The sequence below is a fragment of the Symsagittifera roscoffensis genome, chromosome 1 (genome assembly GCF_963678635.1).
Source record: "Symsagittifera roscoffensis chromosome 1, txSymRosc1.1, whole genome shotgun sequence".
NCBI classification, from domain to species: Eukaryota; Metazoa; Xenacoelomorpha; order Acoela; family Convolutidae; genus Symsagittifera; species Symsagittifera roscoffensis.
In genome coordinates this window covers 83,300,139-83,316,963 of record NC_087062.1, presented here as the reverse complement: position 1 = coordinate 83,316,963, position 16,825 = coordinate 83,300,139, and the positions used below count along the sequence as shown (strand labels likewise).

Sequence of the window (16,825 nt, the reverse complement as noted above, 5' to 3'; positions counted from 1 at the left end):
TTAAAAACTTGTCCGACGGAAGCATCTTAGAAATCTGCATGATAGTTGAGGATGTAAAGAACACAGTTTGCGCATTTCAAAATTGTCAAACGTTGTAAAATGTAGAGTTTTTGTTGATCTCGCCGTTTTGATCAATTAATACGACTGATCGACAGTCGCCGAGTAGAATCAGGCAAATAGGTTTATCAGTAATTTTTTCAGATTTTCAGTAATTCAACAACCAATCCGGAACCAGTAATTTCCGGATGAATACTGCTATCACCCAAGTGCAAATCGCTCGTAAGAAAGAACACCGGGTTAAAGGTGTTGCAGAGTTTAGACAGATTGGTCATGTTACCGCCGTGATTGAGTCCGAGTGATCTCATTGTTGTCGAACAAGTTTGTACATGACTTTTTCCTACGTCGATAGGCGTTCCTCCTAAAAAATTTCCCTCGCAAATTACTTGAAGTGTCGTCAATTCAAAATCTTCAAAATTGAAGGGATTTGTGGCATATCTTTCTGTAAAATTCTCTTCGGGCATCATTGATTTTTGTGGACGCTTTATTGGCGCCTGGTTGAAAATTTTGTCTGTGAAATAAACACTAGTTCCATTTGATTGAGAAAAGACGATGCGACAACCTCTTTAATATCGTATTCGGCCACTTTTCTGGTAGGAACTCGGTCAATGGATAATTGAATTTCATGTCTAGAATCCAGCATGTAATTTTGGCAAGTATCACTCACAAGTTTTATTCCAACAATTTGGCGCTGACAATTTCTTGAACTTTTCAACAAAACAAAGTGATTCATGGCTCGAGTTAACCAAAGGCGGTCTTCTTCCCCAGGTAGTAGATATTTGGCAAAACCTGTCAAAAAGCATTGTTGAGTCGGAAGTGATATCTCCAAATTCTTCCTGATTTTGCAAGTTCGTCTCGATAAGGCTGAGTACAAACTTGAATCGTCTTCAAGCTTGTATCCTTGGCATCTCTGTTTGTGTTGGACTCATTAGACAAATCGTCTTCAAAAGTGCCTTGAAAAAATTTAGATTTTTAGATGACCTTAGATTTTAGATTCGAACCTCCGCATACGTGATTATGCTGACAAACCGGGCAGTAGTTTTCTCAAATCGACCAAATTGACGAAGTGTAAACCTCCATGGCTTTAAGAAAAAAACCCACAACTGAACTAATTTTTGAATTCAAGCACGCGACAACATTGCACTTTTGATTTAAAAAAATCCTCCTCCAATAAAGCTATCGTCTGTCCACCTGCCATCTAAAAAACAGAGAGATAGTTTTGTGCATTTAAGTATTCTGTATTCTGTATTCTGTATTCTATATTCTGCATTTAAGCTCAAGGCGACTTTACTTTTCTACTACGTTTAAAGTTTTTTGTACTCCATTCGCTCCAACCATTCAACAGACTCTCATCTCGTTATACAGAATTTAAAGTACAATTGGATATACTTTGCCTAAGCAAATTTTCAATTAGGCTAAAAAGAGAGCTTTTATTTCATTTTGGAGATTATTTTGAACCCTTTTAAACATCCGCAGGAAATTACGCGTTTATGATCCCAGAACAACCAAATTGGCAGTCTATGTAACTCAATGACTTCAGGCAACAGTATTCTTCCAATAATGAAAAAGTTTTGCCCCCTAAAAACTAGATACTTAACTTCAACGCCATATCATCTCCGCACACGCTATCTAACGAACAAAGTGATAAAATTGGCATATAGCAGCTTTTATATAGGCCAAAAAATTGCCATAGTAGAACTTTTTCTAAGCTGGAATTAAAGTTTCTAGGCCGAAATGTTTCTAGGCCGAAATTTATTGTGTGTTAATGATCAACACTGACCATATTCGCATTATTTAAACTCTCTTATTTTACAAAAAATGATCAGAGACTAAATATGTTTTGAATTAGAGCTCAAGACAAGTTTGTTTGTCTGAAAATACAAATCAAAGTGATAAACTTGGCTTATAGCAAAGTTTAATGTCAGCTTGAAAGCATGCCTCAACTCACTTTCGAACTATTTTATAGCCGAATCGATCCTCCGCTTACGGGTTATTGCTGAGAAGAAAAGCGCGCGTTTGTTTTTTCTTTCAAATGGGCCATACTGACAACAATTAACCCTTCATGACTTAAAGAAAAAAGCTCACAGCTAAAAAAATTTGATTTCAAGCACGAGACAACATTACACTTCTGATTAAAAAAAACTGTTTTTTTTGTACTATCGCCTCAGAGCGCTATTGTCTGCCCACCTACTAAATAAAACACAGAGATATTTTTAGCATGTGCCTAAATTTTAAGATTTTATTGAAGCCAGAAAACAAGCATCATTCATTTATACTTCCGCTAACGCGTTTATAAGAAAAAACATCGCATGTTAAAGGTTGCAAATTGGTAAAACTGACAATCTTCATACCCCCATGATCTTGCAAAAAATTTTTTTTCATAAGGTGAAGTATTTAATTTTTGAGTTTGAGCTCGGGGCAACATCCGATGAAATAAAATGTCCGCCCTCATTCACGCAATATCTTCACGACACTTTCATCTCCTCGCACGCTATCTAAAGAACAACGTGATAAATTTTGCATAAATTAGCTCCTAAGTAGGCCATAAAGCAAGCCTCCTTTGAATTTAGATCCTGAATTAAATCTCTGCTGACGCGTTACTAGGAAAAAATTGCGCGTTTTTCATTGCAAATTGATCAAACTGGCAATCTTTCTACCCATGAGTTTTTGTTAACGGAAACATTTGGTTTTCATTTTGAGCTCAAGGCAACAAATCCTTTCAATCAAAAACTAAATTCTGACCCCCAATTCATACAATCACCCTTCTTTTGTCTGCTTACACGCTATCTAAAGTTACAACTAATTTAAATTCGCATATAGCAAAGTTTAAATTAGGCCAAAAAGCAAGCGTCATTTAAATCTGGAATTATTTTGAAGCCAAATCATATCCTCGCATAGACGTCATTGCAAAAAAAATATAGCAAGCTTTAGTAATTTTAAATCGGCCCATCTGTATGCTTCCATGATTTTACGAAAAATATTCACAGCTGAAAAATATTTTGCATTTGAGCTCAAGGCGAATTTAATTTTCTAATACTATGAAAATTTTTCCAACCCATTCACCCCAACCACTCAACAGACTCTCATCTTGTTATAAAAAGTACACTTGGATACATTTTGCACATAGCAGACTTTCAATTAGGCTAAAAAGAGAGCTTCCATTTCAATTTGGAGATATTTTTGAGCCGTTTCAAAAATCGCTTACCCCTTTTCGGTAGGAAAAAAATTGCGGGTTAATGTCCCCAGAACGACCAAATTAAACTTTGTATACCTCTATATCTTCAGTCAACAGTATTCTTCTCATACCGAAAAAAGTTTAGCGTTTTTTATAGCAATTTGGCCAAATTGACTATCTTTTTACTCCAAGATTTTATGAAAAACGATATCGGAATAGAATTTTTTTCAATTCTGAGCTCACTGCAGCCTTACTTGCCCAATAAAAGACAAGTTATTTCCTCCATAAGTCATGTCTTCAACACTCAATTCCAAATCAATGCCAAAACAAATTTTGGATTCGATTACAGAATATTATTACACTTCTGATCAAAAAGTTCCTCGCTCAGTATACCATCCCTTCAACATACTATCGTCTGTTCACGTGCTACCTAAATTAGAAAGAGACCGCTTATGTCAAATAAGGGTTTAAACCAAAAAGCAATCCTCAAATCAATTAAGTCAGCATAATTTGCCTGATAGTTTGGAACATTTTCCCCCCAAACGCTATCGTTTCTACACGCTATCAATTCCTTGCACGCTACCTAAAAAAGAAAATGATAAATTTTGCAAAGAACAAAAAATTTAACTAGGCTTAAAGCCCAAGCGAAGATTTGGTTCAGCTGAAAGAAAGTTCCATGAAATATATCGCGCGTTAGCTATGCCAAATTTGTTAAATTGCTAGTCTGTAAACTTCCATGATTTCATGAAAAAAAAATGGCAGCCGAAACATTTTTTGCATTTGAGCTCAAGGCAAATTCCTTTTACTGATACTACAAAAGTTTTGCCCGCCAAATACGCCACGCAATCAAACACCGCGCTCTCATCTCCACACGTCTATGTAAAGTACAAAGTGATTTACTATAGCAGCTTTTGAGGAGTCCAACAAGCATGCCTCAACTCAATTTGGAAATATTTCTGAGCCAGAATTTTTTGTGCGTCAATAGTCAAAATTGACCGTATTGGCAACAAATAGAACACTAGTTTTACAAAAATGATCAGCGATTAAATTTTTTCTTTTTAAATTGAGCTCGAGACAAAAGTTTGTTTTTGATAATAAAAAACAAAGTGATAAAATTGGCACATGGCAAAATTGAATTTCCACTTTTGAACTAATTTAGAACCGAATCGCACCTCTGCTTACGCGTTATTTCTGAGAAAAAAAGCGCCCTAATTTTTTCAAATTGGCCAAATTGACGACATGTACACCTCAATGACTTTATAAAAAAAATCAATGCCAAAACAAATTTTGAATTCAATTACAGAATGTTATTTCACTTCTGATCAAAAAGTTCCTCTCTCATTATACCATCCCATCAACATACTATCATCTGTTCACGTGCTACCTAAATTAGAAAGAGACCCTTTCCGCATATGCCAAATATTGGTTTAAGCCAAAAAGCAATCCTCAGTTCAATTAAATCTCCGCTAACGCGTTGAAAGCTAAAAACATCGCGCGTTAAGTGTTGAAAATTGAGCAAAAAGACAACCCGCATACCCCCATGACCTTGCAAAAAATGATCTTTATGATAAGGTGAAGTTTTTTTGAGTCTGAGCTCAGGGCAACATTTTTGTTTCTGATAAAAAACTCCGCCCCCATTCACGCATTAACTTCAACATACTATCAACTCCCCACACGCTATCTAAAAGAGGGTTAGAAATTTTGCATATAGTAGCTTAAAAATAGACGATAAAGAAAGCCTCCTTTCAATTAAGGTCTGTATCTAAGCTGGATTAAATCTCTGCTGACGCGTTACTAACAAGCAAAAAACGTCCTGTTTTTCATCGCAAACTGATCAAACTGACAATTTTTCTACCCCATGAGTTTAGTAAAAAGAATAACAGAAAGATTTGTTACTGATTTTGAGCTCAAGACAACAATACCGTTTAATTTTAAAAAGTTATGCCGCCCATAACTCATACAATTAACACTCTTTTGTCTGCCCACACCCTATCTAAAGTTACAACTAGATTAAGTTCGCATATAGCGAAAATTAAATAAGGCCAAAAAGCAAGCGTCAATTAAACTTGGAAGTAATTTGAAAACAAACTATATACCCGCTTACGCGTCATTGCTAAGAAATATATCACGCATTAGTAATCCTAAAGCGGCCAATCTGTGATTTATAAAAAAAAATCACAACTGAAATAAACTTTGCTTTTGAGCTCAGGGCAACCTAACTTCTCTGATACAATGATCGTTTTGAAGCCATTTACACCAACCATTCAACAGACTCTCATCTCGTTATGAGCAATTTAAAGTAAAGTTAGATATATTTTGCAAAAAGCAAACTTTCAATTAGGCTAAAATGAAAGCCTTACAGTTTTTTACTTTTCTGATACTATGAGAGTTTTGCCCGCCAAGTAGTCCACGTATTACACACGCTCTTATCTTCTGCTTCTATCTCAAGTATAAAAGGATTTATTTTGCATATAGCAGCTTTTAAACAGGCATGCCTAAATCGAATTTGGAATTATTTCTAAGCCGAAAATTACTGTGCATTAATTGTCAAAATTGGCCACACTGGCAACATATAAGCCTCCTAATGTTACAATAATGGTCAGGGATTGAATATCTTTTTGAATTTGAGCTCATAGCAAAGATAATTTTAGATAATATAAAACAAAGTGATAAATTAAGATAAAGAAAAATTTAATTTCAGCTTCAAAGCATATCTCAACTCATTTTCGAACTTTTTAAAGCCAAAACGGGCCTCCGCTTACACGCTAATGCTGAGAAGAAAACGCGCATTATAGTTTTCTCAAATCGGCAACAATGACAGCAATTTACCCTCCATGATTTCATGAAAAAAGCTCACAGCTGAAAAATTTTTGAATTCGGGCTCAAGACAATATTAGATTTCTGATGAAAAAATTCAGCTCGCAATATGCCATCCGTTCAACACGCTATCATCTGCCCACGCGCTATCTAAAGTACAAAGTGATTTAGTTTTCATATAGCAGAAATTACATAGGATAGAAACAATGCCTCAATTCAGTTCTCTGATTCTGCTCCATAAGCCATGTCTTCAACACGCTGTCGTATGGTATGTTCACATGCTATCTAAAAAACAATGAGAGACCTTTTGCTTACAGCAACAATTTTGTTCAGGCCTAAGAACAAGCCTCCATTTAATCTCCACTAACGCGTTGTTGTCAAAAATTTTGGCGCATTAGATTATACAAAATTGCTAAAATTGACAATCTTTATAAACCCACGACTTTTGCAAAATAGCATCTGAGATTAAAAAAAATTTAGGGCACCATTAATTTTTAGATAATTCAAAATTTCCGCCCCAATATACGCAAAATCTTCATACACTATCATCCTCCCTTACGCAATCTAAAAAACAACGTGATATATTTTGCATATAGCGGCTTTTAATTAGGCTAAAAATAATGTCTCAGTTCAATTTAGAACTAATTCTAAGCTCGAATAAATCTCCGATTACGCGTTACGCTATATAAACATCACGCGTTAGTTATGGCAAGCTGGCATACTTTTTGGCATAAATTTTAAATATGCTAAAAAGTATGCCTCATTTCAGTTTAGAGCTAATTCCAAGCTGGACCAATTTTCCGCTCACACGTTTTTGATAAGAAACGTATTGCGCGCTAATTATTGGAATTCGGCTAAAATGACAATCTTTTTACTCCATGATTTTATGAAAAATGATAACTGATTGATTTTTTGCGAGCGCAAAACAACATCTCGTTCCATAAAAATGAAAGTTTCGCCCTCCATGTGTCATGCCTTCAAAACTCCATCGTCTTCTCCACGCTATCTAAATCTCTTTGAGTTTGAGATCAGAACAATATTATTTTGCTAAAAAAGCATAAAATTTATTTCTGTCCCCCATACGCCATCCCTTCACTACTTTTTCATCTCCTCACAAGCTTTTTGAAGTTCAAAGTAGTTTTTCACGTGAAGTTAAGATTAAGTTAGGATTAAAAATTCTGCCTTAATTTATTTTGAAACTGTTTTTAAACCAGATTAAATCTCGGCTTACGCGTTGCTGGTACGAGTTTTATCGCGCGTTGTTTATCACAAATATGCTGAATTGGCTATTTTTGTATCTCCATGACTTTATGAAATAGATCACAGGTAGAAAGACTTTAGAATTTTAATTAAGGACATGATTACCCTCTTGTTGAAAAAAATTTGGCCCTTTACTTTACGCCATCCGTCAGCACTATATCAACTCCCCGCACGCTATCTTACGAACAGAGTGGTATTTTTCGCATATAGCAACGAATTAATGAGGCCGAAAATCAAGTATCAATTCAGTTTGGAACTAACTTCAGGACGAACTAAATCTCCGCATACGCGTTATTAGCAAGAAATTCATCGCGCGTTTTTTAGTGCAAATTGACCATGTTGGCAATCTTTATACTTCTGTAACTCTACAAAAATGAATTTAGATGAATTATATTTTCGAATTTGAGCTCAATTTGATTTTCTGGTGCTATAATTTAATTTTGAAAAAAACTCAGTCAAAACTGGCAAGCTTAGAAGGCAAAACTTTGTAGAGAAAAAACCATCCTGACCACAAATATTCCATCTTTTTCTACAAAACTTGGAACAATTTTGGTTTTAACATCTTGATTTTTTGGAAAAAAGAATGTTAATAATCGCTTGAACTATCGGTCGCCGTCATTTCAGTATCGTACTGCACATAATGATGTCGAATGGTAGCGTCGATCCAGTTCACAAAATAGGGAACGTTTGCAAAATAGCTTCCACCATAATAACAGTTGAAAAGATGGAAGCCAAGAACATCTACTGACCATTTCCCGCAAAAACTGGCCACGCCATAGACACAAATCGGTTTGTTGTCTGGAAATTCCCCGAAAACATAAAGTGGTCCCCCGCTGTCTCCGTGGAATAGATTGTCATCCCGACCCCTCGATATTCGTCGTGTGCAAACTTTATCTGGAGAACAATCCGAGGAAAAATCCCAAAGTCCGGGAGGTCTTTCGTAGAGCAGAATTTCTTTCAAAAATGGAGATAGAGCTTCTGAGTTGTGGCTAGTTCTTCCTGTTCCACATGCACCCATTATGGTACACTCGTCAGCATAGCCACCGCAGACTGACAAAATGCGTTCTTTTTCAAAGCTGTAATTGGACACTTTGATCAGCGCAATGTCGTTGTCGACTGCAACTCGTGCATACCTATATGAATCATTCGGCTCACATCATAATTCGATTTGTTTCTTGTCTTTTTTCGACGTGAGTTTTTATTATACAAGAGCGGGATCTGAATTATGTTTGTCAAAACTTGTAAGACATGCTGATGAAAAAACTCAGTTTTGCCAGAATTTTTAGCGAAGCAGAAATATTTAGTTGTAAGATGAGCACCAGCGGATTTAGAAGGAGGGGCGGAGTGTGAACGCCCCCCCCCCCCTCAGGGATTCGACCCTCTGCCGACTCAAAGGGCCCCCCTTTCCCCTTTTGTTTTAATTTGAGAGTTCCATTTCTGGCTGACGGACCCTAGAATTTTTAAGGGCCCTTTTGGGGCCAATATTTACAAATTTTGAGGGGGAAGTGCGCGCCAAAAAATGCCTAATAATGCCGTTTTTGGCCTGTCTTTTCAAATTTGCCGGCGGCGCAATTTTTGTTCCAAAACAATAGGGTCATTTTAGTGCTTTGGAACTAAAAATTGCCTGCGGCGCAAAAACATTTGCCTGCTGCGCAGAAAATTCGGCTAAATTAGGGTCGGTCTTTTCAGTGCTTTGGTAGAACTCGGAAAATAAATTTAGTTCGCTAACCTAAAAAAAGTAGACAAAAATTTAGATCAGATCCAATTCTCACATCTGAAGTTTTTAAATTTGTACCTAAGACTTAAATAATAACGAATAGATCTGAGAGCTAAGAAAGAAAAAAAAGAATTTCAGATTTTTGTATAGAAAATCCACTTAGTGGTTAAATATTTAAGAGCTGATTTCCTACAACACACCAGTGCTATCTAGTACTGAATTGAAGATCTTGAAGCAGCAGCAGAAACACAAACTATTTCTGAGGGCAAACGAAAATTGTGTTCGTAATGGAATCAAAATTTGCGATATCTAATCATCTATATTTATTTATTTGAAGTAATGCGAGCTTACAAAAACAATACCTTTTTCAGCCTTTTCAGAGGGATGTTTTCATGAAAATTTTTTAGAGTGGGTTTAAGAAGAATATATCCTGGATCGCTTTCATTATCCTCTCCTTTTTCATTAGGGGGAGAGGGAGGTTCGTTACTACGTACATATTTCACATATGCTCAACCGTCGAATTAGTTCCTTATAGGGGTGGTAATCGTTACTGGCTGCTATGGGGGTGATATTTAAAGAGGGCAAATATACTAACAGGAAGTCCGCCGGCCAGTATATGATCTCGACTAACACCTTTTCTTTGGCTGATGTCGCATCGGTGAAATCACCAACCACTATCCGAACATCATCAGCTGCAGCAAAAAAAACATCAAAATAAGAAGTTTCATGGCTTTCAACTGGCTTTAAAGTGCATATAGAGGGGCGATATTTTGTGGATCAATTTTTCTAATACATACTGATACGATACCTGAGAAGTACAGGCGAGCTTGAACTTTCTGTTAGTTCAGAAAAGTCGACGTCATTGTTGTACTTTTCTTCAAAAATGATCTAAAAAAAAGATCTAGAAGGTTGTTTTAAATTTGTTTTCTTTTTATTTGCGCAGAATGAAGATTGCCTTAAGCTAATGGTAAAAAAGGAGGATTTGGAACATTTTTTTGTCTCCGGAAGTTTTTTTCAGGAAGAATTTTTGCAACATGAATGAAAAGGCTTCTTCATGATATATCAATTGACCTCATCTGATGATTGTTGTGCGTTCCATGAAAGGAATATTTGGCCTTCACTTAAGTGTCAGTATAAGCTAATGAAAAAAGTTCTATCATGTTTCGTCTTCGCATGTATTTACAGATGTTTTTGGACAAGTATAGAGAGAATTTTTATGCCTCTGACACCAAAAAGTAAGTTTCTCGGCTGTTACCGTGTACGAATTTTGTACCTTAGAACAAACAAAAACCCTCCTGAGATTTAGAACAAACAAAAACTCTTCGGCCGACCGAAAAACCGGAAAATCAAATAGTGAAATTTAAATAAGGTAAAATGATAAAATCGTAACATTCAAATAGAAAATTGATAAATCTCAATATAGAATTAGAACAGAGAAGGAATGTTAATGACAAATTGTTATCAGAATTGGAAAATTTTTTGAAAATCACAAAAAGAAATTACAGCAGACTTTATTTTATTACTCTAGGCTTGGGCAACTGAGTTCATGCTGAAATTGGGTGATGTATAATTTGACTGTTAATATGTGTTCTTGGAAAACTTACAGCTCTATGAACTGACAGATAAGAAACACATGAAAAAAATAGCGCAGAAAAAGGGATCGAAGGTCGCCTTATGACAACTCCCATACTAGGAGACATTTTATCGAAGATAACCTTTAAGGCTAACCTCGATTAAAGTGGCACACGGAGGAAAAGATGTAGAATAGTTATAAAGTTAACGCTATTGCACAAAATGAAAGTATTCTTGTTCAGTAAGACAATCATGCTAACTAACAAAGATCCGGCAAATGTTTTGGTAATAGTTTCGATCAGTTTCATGTATTTTGCTTGTTTTCTTGAAGAGCTTATATCAAAGGTGCCACTTGCTTTTTTAGCGTCTTCCTCGGCGGCTCGTTGTCTGTTTCTGACTCTGGGCCTTAGTCTTTGTACTCCGATTGCTTGATGCTGATGCCCGAATGCCTTAGCGGGTTTCCGAAGAATCGGAGGTTTCTTTGGCTTCGGTGTAAACGAAGACCTGATTGATTCCGTCTCACCTCGTTTGATATGCTGCTTGAAGCCCTCTCCTGTCCCCACATCGTTCATGGTAGTTTCTTTAGCCGGTGATGGGCTGATGACCGACTTTTTAGAACTAGACCTTTTCCGCATATGCCAAATATTGGTTTAAGCCAAAAAACGATCCTCAATTCAATTAAATCTCCGCCAACGCGTTGAAAAAAAAAACATCGCACGTTAAGTGTTGAAAATTGATTAAAAAGACAACCCTCATACCCCCATGACCTTGCAAAAATTGATCTTCTTGATCAGGTGAAATTTTTTTGAGTCTGAGCTCAGGGCAACATTTTTTTTTCTGATAAAAAAAATTCCTACCCCCATTCACGCATTAACTTCAACATACTATCAACTCCCCACACGCTATCTAAAAGAACATTAGAAATTTTGCATATAGTAGCTTAAAAATAGACGATAAAGAAAGCCTCCTTTCAATTAAGGTCTGTATCTAAGCTGGATTAAATCTGTGCTGACGCGTTACTAACAAGCAAAAAACGTCCTGTTTTTCATCGCAAACTGATCAAACTGACAATTTTTCTACCCCATGAGTTTAGTAAGAAGAATAAGAGAGAGATTTTTTTTTACTGATTTTGAGCTAAAGACAAACAATACCGTTTAATTTTAAAAAATTCTGCCGCCCATAACTCATACAATTAACACTCTTATGTCTGCCCACACGCTATCTAAAGTTACAATTAGATTAAGTTCGCATATAGCGAATTTTAAATAAGGCCAGAAAGCAAGCGTCATTTCAATTTGGAACTAATTTGAAACCAAACCATACACCCGCTTACGCGTCGTTGCTAAGAAATATATCACGCATTAGTAATCCGAAAGCGACCAATCTGCATACTTCCATGATTTTATCAAAAATAATCACAACTGAAATAAACTTTGCTTTTGAGCTCAGGGCAACATTACTTTTCTGATACAATGATCGTTTTGAAGCCATTTACACCAACCATTCAACAGACCCTCATCTCGTTATGAGCAAATTAAAGTAAAGTTAGGCGTATTTTGCAAATAGCAAACTTTCAATTAGGCTAAAATGAAAACCTTAATTCAAATTGGAGATATTTTTGAGCCGTTTTAATTATCCGTTCACCCGTTTTTGGCAGGAAAACATGGCGCGTTATTAATCACAGAACAACCAAATCGGCAATCTGTGTACATCCATGAGTTAAGGCAACAGTTTTGTTCTCATAAAACAAAAATGTTGCCTCCCTAAACTACATACATACCTTCAACGCTACTGCATTTTATCTAACCCTATCGAACGAATAAAGTGATAAGTTTTGCTTAAAATAGCTTTAATACAGGCCAAAAATATGCCTTATTTCAATTTTGTTTTGTTTCAAAATCACTTACAAAAGCAATCAGGGATTCTACATCTTTCTCAACTTTAGCTCAAATCAAAATTATTTGTCTGTTATTTGAAAGTTTTTTTCCCTGCTAGCTAACATTTCTAGATGCTATCATCTCCCTACACGCTATCTCGATTTTAACTTAATAAATTCTGCATATAGCAATGTTTAAGCTAGGCTTCAAAACATGCCTCAGTTCAATTTGCAGCTAGCTTACAACTGAGCCAAATTCCCGCTTACGCTTTATTGCTAAGAAACACATCGCGCGTTATGCCAAACTGCCGGGTTTCCTATTGTTATATCTCCATGATTTCATGAAAGTTGATTGCAATTGAAACACATTTTGCAATTGGGCTCAAGGCAATTTTTTTTTACTTTTCTGATAATATGAGAGTTTTGCCCGCCAAGTAGTCCAAGTATTCCACACGTTCTCATCTTCCACGTCTATCTCAAGTACAAAAAGATTTATTCTGCATATAGCAGCTTATAAAACAGGCATGCTTAAACCGAATTTGGAATTATTTCTAAGCCGAAAATTTTTGTGCGTTAATTGTCAAAATTGACCACACTGGCAATATATAAGCTTCCTAATATTACAATAATGGTCAGGGATGAATATCTTTTTGAATTTGAGCGCATAGAAAAAATAATTTTAGATAATATAAAACAAAGTGATAAATTGTGAAAGAGCAAAATTTAATTTCAGCTTCAAAGCATATCTCAAATCATTTTCGAACTTTTTAGAGCCAAAACGAGCCTACGCTTACGCGTTAATGCTGAGAAGGAAACGCGCGTTATAATTTTCTCAAATCGGCCATATTGACAGCAATGTACCCTCCATGACTTCATGAAAAAAGCTCACGGCTGAAAAAAAATTCGAATTCGGGCACAAGAGAATATTACATTTCTGACAAAAAAATCCGCTCCCAATATCCCATCCGTTCAACACGCTATCATCTGCCCACACGCTATCTAAAGTACAAAGTGATTTAGTTTTCATATAGCAGAAATTACATAGGTTAAAAACAATGCCTCAATTCAATTTAGCACTAATTCTCAGATGGGCTGAAACTCCGCTTAAATGTCATTAGCAGTACTTTTATTACGCGTAAATATCCCAAGCGGGCCCATTTGGCTTTATGTAAGTTTCCGTGACTTTGGGGGGAAAATCACAGCTGAAGAAAAATTGAACTCGAGTACAAGAAAACTTTAAACTTCTAATAAATTTAAAACTCCATTTGGCATACGGCATACACTCGACACATTTCATCTGCTTGCAAGCTCTGCACAATAAAAAAAATGATAGAATTTTCATATAGCAGAAAATATGTATACCAAAAACTATTTCAATTTGTAACTAATTCTCAGATGAGCTGAAACTCTGACACATTTCATCATACACTCGACACATTTCATCTGCTTGCAAGCTCTGCACAATAAAAAAAATGATAGATTTTTCATTACCGAAAACATAATTTCAATTTGTAGCTAATTCTCAGATGAGCTGACACTCTGCTTAAGTGTCATTGGCAGTACTTTCATTACGCGTAAATATCCCAAATTGGCCCATTCGGCAATATAAATATATACTTCCAGGAATTGAGCAAGATGATCACAGCTGAAAAAAAATTGAGTTCGAGCACAGACAAAATACCATTCTGCGAAAAAAAAATGGTTCCGTTCCACATACGCCATCCCGTCACTACGCTATCATCTCCTCAGACGCTATCTAAAGTACAAAATGGTATTTCTCGTTTTTTGCAAAAACTAAATAGGCGAACAAAAGTTATAGTTGGCCTCATTTTAGTTTTTTAAATCTTATTTTAACCCGTTTTAAATCTTCGATTAAGCTTTATTGGAAAGAAGTTTATGGCGCAAAAATTATCTGAAGTTGGTCAAATTAGCAATTTCTAAATGTCGTAGACCTTGAGAAAAATGCTCATTTTTGAAAAAAATGAATCCGAGCTCGGGATATTATTGTTTTTCTGATTCTGCTCCATAAGCCATCCCATCAACACGCTATTGTATGTTATGTTCACATGCTATCTAAAAAACAATGAGAGACTTTTTCTTACAGCAACAATTTTATTCAGGCCTAAGAGCAAGCCTCAATTTAATCTCCACTAACGCGTTGTTGGCCAAAATCTTGGCGCATTAGATTTTGAAAAATTGCTCAAATTGACAACCTTAATAAACCCACGACTTTTGCAAACTAGCATCAGAGATTTTAAAAAAGTTAGGGAACCATTAATTTTTAGGTAATTCAAAATTTCCGCCCCAGTATACGCAAAATCTTCAACACACTAATTCTAAGCTGGAATAAATCTCCGCTTACGCGTTACGCTATATAAACATCACGCGTTAGTTATGGCAAGTTGGCATACTTTTTGGCATAGACTTTAAATATGCTAAAAATTATGCCTCATTTCAGTTTAGAGCTATTTCCATGCTGGACCAATTTTCCGCTTACACGTTTTTGATAAGAAATGTATTGCGCACTAATTATTGGAATTCGGCTAAAATGACAATCTTTCTACTCCATGATTTTTTGAAAAACTGTAACTGATTGATTTTTTTTTGCGAGCGCAAAACAACATCTCGTTCCATAAAAATAAAAGTTTCGCCCTCCATGAGTCATGCCTTCAACACTCCATCGTCTTCCCACACGCTATCGAAATCTCTTTGAGTTTGAGATCAGAACAACATTACTTAGCTAAAAAAGTATAAAAATTTTTTCTGTCCGCCACACGCCATACCTTTACTACTTTTTGATCTCCTCGCAAGCTATTTAAAGTTCAAAGTAGTTTTTCACGTGAAGTTAAGATTTAGTTAGGATTAAAAATTCTGCCTTAAATTAATTTGGAACTGTTTTTGAACCAGATTAAATCTCGGCTTACGCGTTGTTGGTACGAGTTTTATCGCGCGTTCCTTATCACAAATTAGCCGAATTGGTTATTTTTATATCTCCATGACTTTATGAAATAGATCACAGGTAGAAACTTTTTTGAATTTGAATTCAGGACATTATTACCCTCTTGTTGAAAAAAATTTGGCCCTTTACTTTACGCCATCCGTCAGCACTATTTCAACTCCTCGCACGCTATCTTAAGTACAGAGTGGTATTTTTCGCATATAGCAACGAATTAATGAGGCCGAAAATCAAGTATCAAATCAGTTTGGAACTAAGTTCAGGACGAACTAAATCTCCGCGTACGCGTGATTAGCAAGATATACACCGCGCGTTTGTTACTGCAAATTTACCAAGTTGGCAATCTTCAAACTTCTGTAACTCTACAAAAGTGAATTTAGGTGAATAAATTTATTTAATTTGAACTCAGGAGAACATTCATTTTCTGGTGATATAGTTTTATCAAAAAAAAAGTTCCGTCAAAATTGGCAAGTTTACAAGGCAAAACTTTGTAGAGAAAAAAACCAAGCTAACCACAAATATTCCATCTTTTTCTACAGAACTTGGAACAATTTTGGTTTTCATAACTTGATTTTTGGAAATAAGAATATCAATAATTGCTTGAACTATCGGTCGCCGTCATTTCAGTATCGTACTGCACATAATGATGTCGAATGGTAGCGTCGATCCAGTCCACGAAATAGGGAACATTTGCAAAATAGCTTCCACCATAATAACAGTTGAAAAGATTGAAGCCAAGAACATCTAGTGACCATTGCCCGCAAAAACTAGCCACGCCATAGACACAAATCGGTTTGTTGTCTGGAAATTCCCCGAAAACATAAAGTGGTCCCCCACTGTCTCCAAGGAATAGATTGTCATCCCGACCACTCGATATTCGTCGTGTGCAAACTTTATCTGGAGAACAATCCGAGGAAAAATCCCAAAGTCCGGGAGGTCTTTCGTAGAGTAGAATTTCTTTCAAAAATGGAGATAGAGCTTCTGAGTTGTGGCTAGTTCTTCCTGTTCCACATGCACCCATTATGGTACACTCGTCAGCATAGCCACCGCAGACTGACAAAATGCGTTCTTTTTCAAAGCTGTAATTGGACACTTTGATCAGCGCAATGTCGTTGTCGACTGCAACTCGTGTATACCTATATGAATCATTCGGCTCACATCATAATTCGATTTGCATCTTGTCTATTTTTCGACGTGATTTCTTATTATAAAAGAGCGGGATCTGAATTATGTTTGCCAAAACTTGTAAGACATGCTGATGAAAAACTCAGTTAGCGAAGCAGAAGTTTTTAAGTTTTAGCTGAGCATCAGCAGATTTAGAAGGAGGGGCGGGTGTGAACGCCCCCCCCCCCCTCAGGGATTCGACCCCCTGCCGACCCAAAGTTTCCCTCCCTT

At 36.1% G+C, this 16,825-nt stretch overlaps 3 protein-coding genes across 4 annotated transcripts in view; 1 reads left to right on the top strand and 2 right to left on the bottom strand.

The window, feature by feature from the left end:
• The window catches only part of LOC134851205 (probable small nuclear ribonucleoprotein Sm D1), a 107,116-nt gene that overhangs the window by 21,960 nt on the left and 68,331 nt on the right, over positions 1-16,825 (top strand). The gene's annotated exons all lie outside the window — the stretch shown is intronic.
• LOC134851199 (medium-chain specific acyl-CoA dehydrogenase, mitochondrial-like) overlaps positions 1-16,825 on the bottom strand; it is a 423,273-nt gene that overhangs the window by 358,676 nt on the left and 47,772 nt on the right. The window lies entirely within an intron of this gene.
• Positions 7,766-16,825, bottom strand: part of LOC134857117 (chymotrypsin-like elastase family member 2A) — a 44,020-nt gene continuing 34,960 nt past the window's right edge. Inside the window, exons 3-4 of one of the 2 annotated variants that reach the window (XM_063873485.1) lie at positions 9,622-9,718; positions 7,766-8,442 (exon numbers count right to left, since the gene is read on the bottom strand). In XM_063873485.1, the coding sequence (XP_063729555.1) occupies positions 7,896-8,442; positions 9,622-9,718 (644 nt within the window). In that variant the 3' untranslated portion in view covers positions 7,766-7,895. Of the gene's footprint in view, positions 8,443-9,621; positions 9,719-15,950; positions 16,567-16,825 lie in introns of those variants that run through there. The other variant, XM_063873484.1, reaches the window with a different exon arrangement.